The 8,804-nt window shown below is 18.0% G+C and overlaps 1 protein-coding gene across 5 annotated transcripts in view; it reads right to left on the bottom strand.

The window, feature by feature from the left end:
• Positions 1-7,760, bottom strand: part of LOC102676280 (EH domain-binding protein 1) — a 10,164-nt gene extending 2,404 nt beyond the window's left edge. For 2 of the 5 annotated variants that reach the window (XR_421606.1, XM_031509910.1), the window contains exons 1-13: positions 7,230-7,760; positions 6,418-6,625; positions 6,138-6,319; positions 5,852-6,063; positions 5,599-5,731; positions 5,283-5,513; positions 4,903-5,092; positions 3,314-3,480; positions 3,020-3,239; positions 2,647-2,817; positions 1,092-1,172; positions 879-992; positions 478-678 (exon numbers count right to left, since the gene is read on the bottom strand). Coding sequence is in view for 4 of the 5 variants with exons in the window: in XM_031509910.1 (XP_031365770.1) it covers positions 478-678; positions 879-992; positions 1,092-1,172; positions 2,647-2,817; positions 3,020-3,239; positions 3,314-3,480; positions 4,903-5,092; positions 5,283-5,513; positions 5,599-5,731; positions 5,852-6,063; positions 6,138-6,319; positions 6,418-6,625; positions 7,230-7,333 (2,214 nt within the window). In the remaining variant the exon portion in view is untranslated. The remainder of the gene's footprint in view (positions 1-477; positions 679-878; positions 993-1,091; positions 1,173-2,646; positions 2,818-3,019; positions 3,240-3,313; positions 3,481-4,902; positions 5,093-5,282; positions 5,514-5,598; positions 5,732-5,851; positions 6,064-6,137; positions 6,320-6,417; positions 6,626-7,229) is intronic. The other 3 variants (XM_031509911.1, XM_031509912.1, XM_031509913.1) reach the window with 3 other exon arrangements.
• Between the last annotated feature and the right edge of the window lie 1,044 nt (positions 7,761-8,804).

The following is an 8,804-nucleotide window of genomic DNA, read 5'->3' as shown; positions in this document are numbered from 1 at the left end:
TATAGTATATACAATTAATACTATTTCTTAAAAACAATAAACAATTTTTTTTAATATTATATGTTTTTTATAACATAATATAACAGATTATCAATCAGAATAAAATAAATAAAATAAAACTATATATCATTATTTACATAAATTAATATTAACAAATATTAAAGAAATATTAATGATGTAGAAGTTTTTTAAAATTTAATAATTATCAATAAATATATATTTATTATTTTATATTTAAATTATGTGATGATTTATGAATATTTAAGACTATTTAAGAATATTAAGAATAAACATAGATTCAATAATAAAATAATTTGATCAGAAAAATTATAAAAAAATGATAGTAAAATATATCATCATTATTATTATTATATATTTATCTAATAATCTCTCATTCATATTTTTATACTTTTTTAAATACAAAATATAAATTATAATATTAAAAAATATAAAATTTATAAAAAAATAATCACTAACTTTTGTACTAAATTTATCACCCGGAGTAGATGGTGTAATACTTCGTCTTGGACTATTATTTTGATCATCTATTGAACGTCTGTCACTATTATTGTCATCATTAATTTGATTTGAAGTAATGTTTACACCCATTTTTACTTCTGCTATTAAACGTCTTGCTCTTTCACGCAATTGTTGCTGTCTTTCATCATCATTTTGACTCTAATAAATTATAAAATAATTAAAATCTATAAATTATAAAATAAAATATTTTTTAATTCAAACACAATCTTATTATAAATAATAACTATTATAAATAATGAATATATGTAAAGATATGATAAATAAATGAATAAAAGAATGTATATAACTATTTTATACAAAATTATAACACTAAAAAAAAAAAAAAAAAAAAACAAAACCTCAATAGGACAAGCAGCAGTAGAAATAAGACCAGTTGACTTTGTATGATTCCTAGCCTGTTCTAATAGCTGTCTGGCACGTTGTCTTAATTCGTCGTGTCGACTGACTAATGGCTAATATAAAAAAAGAAAGGAGAGAAAAAAAAAAAAGAAAAATAGTAAATTAGTTGAGATACTACAAACAGAATTGACAAATATGAACAAAGTAATTACATTTTGAGAACGTTGTTCTCCTTGTGATGATATTGTTTGATATTCAGTACGATTTCCTTTGTCACTTATATTGATTGAATCCTGTAAAATGATGCATTTATTGAAGTTATCATAATTATTAGAATAATAAAATTTTATCAAAAAAAGTTAAAATATTTAAAAATTAAAAATTAAATAGCAAAAAAAACATATACTATAAATCTCATGTTAAAAACATTAATATGATGTATATATATTCATACACAAATGGATAAATTTGTATTTAAAATAAAAAAAATTGTATTTAAAAAATTTGTATTTAAAATAAAAAAACGTATAAATATACAATATGCAATAAATGCATAAATAAACAATATATATTACTATATATATTAAATAAACAGCATATTCATATTAATCAATAAATATTATTATCCAAATATTTTTCATATTTCAACATCAATTGAATAAAACTATTCTAATATCTTTCATTTGATGAAAATAAATCATTGCAAATCTTTTATATTATAAAATTTTAGAATTGTATTATATTATAAAATTTTAGAATTTTAGAATTATAATTATATTTATAAAAATAAAAACAAATATTATAACTTTTTGTGTAATAAATAAAATGCATCATATTATCACTCAAAATATATATGTATAAATAATTTTTTCCTTAATTTTAACTATTAATTTTATTAATTTTATATAAAATTATGATTAAATTATAATTTTTTAAAATGGTTAAAGATAGAAAAAAATATTATAGTACAAGTTAAATAATTTCAAATATGACAAAGTAAATGATTCCTTTTAAATGATTTCAAAGATTTTAATCTATTTCATTTTATTATATGAAATGATATATCTTTTTCATATAGATCATAGTTATATTTACAAAGCTTTAAGTAATAGAAAAGCATATAAAATAAAATTTTCAATATATATCTGTGAATAATTTTTTAGTTTATTATATTAATTAAATATAATAAATTTATTCTTTCTTTTTATATAAATTTATTTTTTCTTTTTATATTCACTACAAATATATAAAATATATTCAGATATAAAATAAAAAAAATGTGAATCTTTCTATTGAACATGATCAAAAAAATTCTAAATAAATGCAAATATATAAATTCAGATAAAAACCTCAAAATTCTAATTCCTTATTTTTTAATTTTTAATTTTTTTCTTTATATTTTTCATTTTCCTATAAATAAAATAAACTCACATGTGATTTAAAAAAAAATTAATCTTTAAAATTTTTAAATATATCGACCTTTTAAATAATTTTAGGTAGCGTTTAAAATTATAAAGTCTGAAACTATCTTATAAAACAGCTTTATGAAATTACTTTCATTTTTAATTATTTTTATATTTCTATCTTTAACTATAAAACTTATTATTATGCGAAATATAAAATATAGTATATATAAAAAAAATATAATTCAGTATATATCAATGCATAAAATAGATAATATAAAATCAATAAACAATTATACAAAATAACATATAATATACAATATAATATAACATATATATAAACAGATATTTTAAATATACTGACATTATCATCTGGCGTTTCTGATTTATTAATTGAGATTGATTGAGACCATTTTTCGTCAATTATTTGAATATTTTCTTCTTCTTCATCAGATCCAAAAGGATCTGTTAATTGTCGACGAGTCATTAATATAGGACGTTGCTGTGTTTGTGATATTCTTGGTGGAGATTTACTCTATGTATGTAATTAAATTTTAATCAATATACTTTTTATTGTTAAGTGAAAGAAATAATAATTTATAATTTTATAATTTATAATTGTTAAAATTATAATTTTAAATATTATAACATAATATAATATTATAATATTATATTATAAATATTATAAATATATATTATAACATAGAAATTATTTATATAAAAATCTATTTATGTACCTTTTCTCTAGACAAATATTTTTCTTTTGTTGGTGATAATACTTTCTCTAAAATACTTTTTGAACTAGCTAATATAATATCTTTAACATCTTTAACACTTGATGGTGACTTATCTTTGCATTGATCATGATCCTGATTTTCTATGTTCAAACTTAAATGTAATTTATTTTTTAAAGCATCAATGTTAACATCTTCTTTTTTATTATCAAATGGATTTGATCTAAAGAAATATAATATTGTATCTTTATTATTATTTTTATTTTCTAAAAATAATTAAAAATATAATAAACATACCGTCTGTTATTATCACTTTTATTATTTTTATGATCCATTTGATCTTTTTTGCGCAAATTAATTATTTCCTGACCAAATAATTGCACACTTACATCTGAATTATTGTCAGTATTAAATCTGCCAATCATATAAGATGATTCATCTGCTGTTTTACCTATTTGATGTACCTGAAGATATAATAAATAACACATTACATAATAATACATTATATAAAATATATTACATGTTATATAAATTGATTTTATCTATTAAACATATTATTCTTTGTATATGTAATTATATAAGATTTAATGAAATTGTTAAATAATTACAATTTTTACATATTTAAAATATATATTTAATNATATTTATATATGTAAGAACTTGTGAATTTAAAAAAAAATAATAAGTTTATGTATATCAATCTATCAACAATAAAAATAAAAATATTATATTTCTTAATTTTTTTATATACAAAATATCTATATAGTATGTTTTGTATTTTAAAGTATTATATATAAAATAATATAGGATTTATATTACTCTAAATATAATAAGATTTGATTACAATAACTATTTTAAATATATTATTCTTCATTATTATTATTAATCATCATTTTTATTATTATTCATTAAAATACTTAAAAGGAAGTAAATAATATATATAAAATACTAATCAAATAGAGCTGTATAAATAATATAAGATTTGTGCTTGGATCAAAATTACAATTTATAATTTTCAAATATTTATTTAAAAATCAGAAATATAAAAAAATTACGAAAAAATATAAAAAAATAACGAATGAATATATGGTATTTTTCATATTTTTCAATTCTTACTTTTTTAATATTTATATTTCAAAAAAGATTTTTTTTTTTTTGGAAAATTAATATATAATAGATTGATGAGAATTAAAATCAGAAATAAGAATTTTTCATATTTCTATTACTTGATTCAATTTAAAATTCATATATCAATATTATAAAAATTTTTGAGAATTTGATCTAATTAATTTCAGTTTTGAATATTCAAAACTATATACATTTAAACATTCTAAATCTATTTTCAATCTGGTTTCAAAAAAAATTCTCAATTTGACCTGAATTCGAAATCTTGAGTACTTATATCTCTTATATTAATATTTTAATTTTAAAATAAATTCAATAAAATAAATCATATTTTAATTGTTTTAAATTTAATTGGTTAAAAATTTTTAAATTTTTAATTACAAATCTTTTAATTATATATCAATTAAATTTATTTATATAATATCAATTATATAAATAAAATAATATTATTTTTTTACTTTATATAATATAATTTATTTAAACGAAAAAAAATATGTAGATAACATAGATAAAATTTTATAATATACTTCATATTGAATTTTAATGGATAAAATAAGTAAAAAATTTAAGAAGAAATTCTAGAAACTTACAAAAGAAATATAAAAATTGATAAACATGATTCTTTTTTCTATCAATTCTCTCAAACATTATATATATCTATATAAATTATCTATATCTATGTAAATAATTATACCTTCCAATTTTTTTAATAATCGTAACATAAAAAAATAAAATATTTTTAAAAAATATAAATCTATTACTTCTAATTCATGACCAGTAAAATGTGCTCTCAATTGATACAAGTAAGTCATCACAGCTAATTTATCAGGTACAGTCAATATATCCATATCTGCTGGTTCTATTACTCTAGGTATCCCAAGAGCTTCTCCAGCATCAAATGCTTTTTTACAATTACCCTTTACATCATGTGGCAATAACGAATCAATGTCTCTGCAAATTATCATTTAATTATTATATCAGATATTTACCATTTTATTTCTGTTAAAAATATTTAAAAATAAAATATTTTAGATTAATTTTAAACATTTATGAAAAAAAAATAATCATTTTTAATATCATTATTATGATAATATAATTTTTGAATCATATCTTAAAAGTTTTAAATATGTTTTATACATACATAAGATCTGATCTAAAATGATGTATGATTGCACAAAATGCCATTCCATTTCTCCAAGATGTTGTAAGATTAGTAACTTTCACTCCAGAATAATCTTTAGTTACTTCTTTACACCATTCTAATAAATCCTGACCTGGAGTAATTTCTTTTAATTTAGGAATATTGGCATCATTCTTTTTTAATTCTAATGGTTTGAATGGTAATCTTATCAATGTATGTTCAATATTTTTACTGCAATAAATATTTATTAAAGATATTAAATTTATTTTTTTTTAGCATAATTAATATTAATTTTTCTAAACATTTCTTAATATACTTGTTTTCAACAGCAATAGTATCCTTTAAAGGTTTTTCTTTAAAGGAATCACCAATGCCTGACAAACTAACATCACGGATGATATGATCGCTATCATTTACAGGAGTGATATCATCTTTTGATAAACTTGCCACTGTGAAATATACAATATGATTATGAATATGTATTGATATATTATATGTAAATAAATAAATAAATATATATATATTAAAAATAAATATATATAATTTTTGAATATAATTATTAAACATACCACTTATTGGAGTACTAGGTAATTCACTTTCAGTAAGACTACTTGTCATTAGATCAAGTTGAGCAGAGATATCTAAAATTTCATCAAGATTTTTTCCAGATACTTCTTCAACATCTTCTGGTATATCTTCATTATCAAAATCATCTAAAGGTGCAATATCACTATTGTTGTTAACTGACATTAAGCTAGCCATACTCTGCATATCTTCATCCCTGATTAAAAATTATAATAAAAGTATTAAATTTGATTAGTAATATGTTCCAAATATTTAAAAATATTTTCTTACGTTGCTTTGCCTTCTCTTAAAAAGACACAAGATAAAGTACATTCTAATGTAGCATTAACAATTTTTTTTGATGTAGGTTTTAAATCCAATTTAAGTTGTTGTTGACTAGATTCTAAAGTAGCATATTTTTTCATATTTATATTTGTAGCAGCTACATGTCGTCTTTTACCAGTAGACGAAACCTAGTTATATATAATTAATAATTAATATATTAATATATTAATTTATATTTTCTACAATAATATTTATAATATAAATGTTTATATTTGTTTTTCCTTACATCTTCAATTACAAATGTCCAATCTTTATCTTCTAATTCATGGGTTCTTGGATCTTTAAATAAAGTTACTGAAACTGTATGATTGTCAGGAACAGCCCAACTAATGACACCTTTTAATGGATCACTTAAACTGGGTTCCCAATCTAATGGTTCTGAACTAACTCTTCTACTACGTCTTGTCCATACAACACTTAGTTTGTTTGGCTTCCTATATAATAAAAAATAGCTTTTATATATAGCATAAAATAGTTTCTAATAATATTTATATTCACTATATTACGTTCATAATAATATTACAATATATTGTATATAAATATCTTATAAGATAAAATTATAACTAATAATATGTATTATATATTTAAAAATAAATGAATTAATTTTCCTTTTATATAATTTTTTTATTAATCTTATAATCAAATATAAATACTAATTTATAACAAATGCATATTTTAAATTTTTATATTTTTTACAATATATTTTATTATGTTATTTTATATGAATGAAAAATTTTATAGATATATATATATATATATATATACTTGTATCAAATCAATGACAAAATGTCATTCTTTATTTTACAAATGACAAATACTATTTTTTTTTTTATATAAGTTTTTGAACATATATAAAATTTTAAATAATACATAAATAGCATTTTATATAATAAAGTTTTATACATATATATATATATATAATATCTTATATCATGTTATAAAATGTATTTAACATTTGTTTGAAATGACTTACGAATAATTATATTAAACATTAAATTAAACTTTGATTATATTTTGAAAAAAATTCATAATACTCACCATTTTGTTGTCGTTTGTAAAGTAACTTCATGATATGACACAGTAAATTGAAATTTTGCGGCTCTCTTGTTTACCCGTTGTAATCGTTTCCAAACAGAACTCATTTTTTATTAAATTAATTTTTCAATGATTTTTGTATTTTTTTTTTTTTTTTTTTGAATTTATAATTATTTACATACGTGTCTAACGTGACACATCATTTTTGACAAAATTATAGAAATTAAAAAATCAGTTACTTACAAACCGTGCAAAGAAAATATTTTTTTTATTTTAGGTTATTGAAGTATTAAGGTTGTAAGATTCCTTAATCATTCATGTATTTGACATTTTTACTAGAATATGAACAAAAATATATATTTCTCAATTAATGAATTCACAAATTTTTTAATTTATTATATATTCCATTATCATTTTTATAGCAACAATATTATTTATAAACAAAATAATATACATTTATAGATTAAAAAACTTTGATTAAAAAAAACTACAATCACGAGATTAAAAACTTTTCCAATCAACTTGATCTTTGACGAAACCTTTTCAACTTATTGATCTTATATTATATAATTTTATGATAGGAAACTTGATTGTAACATCATTGAATAAAGAAAATTTAATAATTTTAAAGTTAATATAATTATTTTTAAAAATTTATTTTTTCATAAATTATTGTAAATATTTAATTGTTTATTAAACATTTGTAAAAATAATAATTACAATTATTACATGAAATAAAAAGTAAAAACTTATTTTATATATATATATTTAATATTAATTACATATATATTATAATACATATACATTAATTATCATATATATAATACAATATATAATACAGATAATTTTATTAAACTAAATTTTATAAATTTTAATATAATTAGAAAACATGGATGGTATTACTGACTTAGTGTGTCAAAATATAACTAAAACATTTCCTCTAGTATTTATATATTTCATGAATTTACGCGCGCTTCTTTGTTTAAAATCAAATTTCAAAATTACAAATCTAATATTTTTTAGTAATCTTTTGAATTCGATAAAATATATATTTTACAAATTAAATAGAAAAAAAGTAATTTTTATAAAAATAATTTTATTAAATTTATGTAAAATGAAATAGTTTTATTAAAAAATTCATATTTAAAAATTATTAAGAAATAAATGAAATTTTCTTTTAAAAATATTATTGGTTTTATTAAGGTCAGAATGTTAAAAATAATATCTAGTTATTAATTGAATTTCATCATTAATCATGCAATATAATTACATCATGTAATGTTATCTAATATGTACAATGTATCTATATGTACAACAATGTATCTATATATTTATTATGCATTATTCATGCTATGATAATTATAGTAAAAAATACAAAATTATCTTATGCAATAAATACCATACAAAAAGAAATATTTATTTCAGTTTAAAATTCTTATAGCTGAAGTAAAGAAGACTTCAAACGAGACAAACGATTTAAAAATTATTTTAAATTCTTCTTCAGTTTAAAATTCTTATAGCTGAAGTAAAGAAGACTTCAAACGAGACAAACGATTTAAAAATTATTTTAAATTCTTC

The sequence above is a fragment of the Apis dorsata genome, unplaced genomic scaffold (assembly GCF_000469605.1).
Source record: "Apis dorsata unplaced genomic scaffold, Apis dorsata 1.3 scaffold_193, whole genome shotgun sequence".
NCBI lineage: Eukaryota > Metazoa > Arthropoda > Insecta > Hymenoptera > Apidae > Apis > Apis dorsata.
Note: the sequence above shows the minus strand (reverse complement) of the source record. Positions and strands in the feature narration are given on the sequence as shown.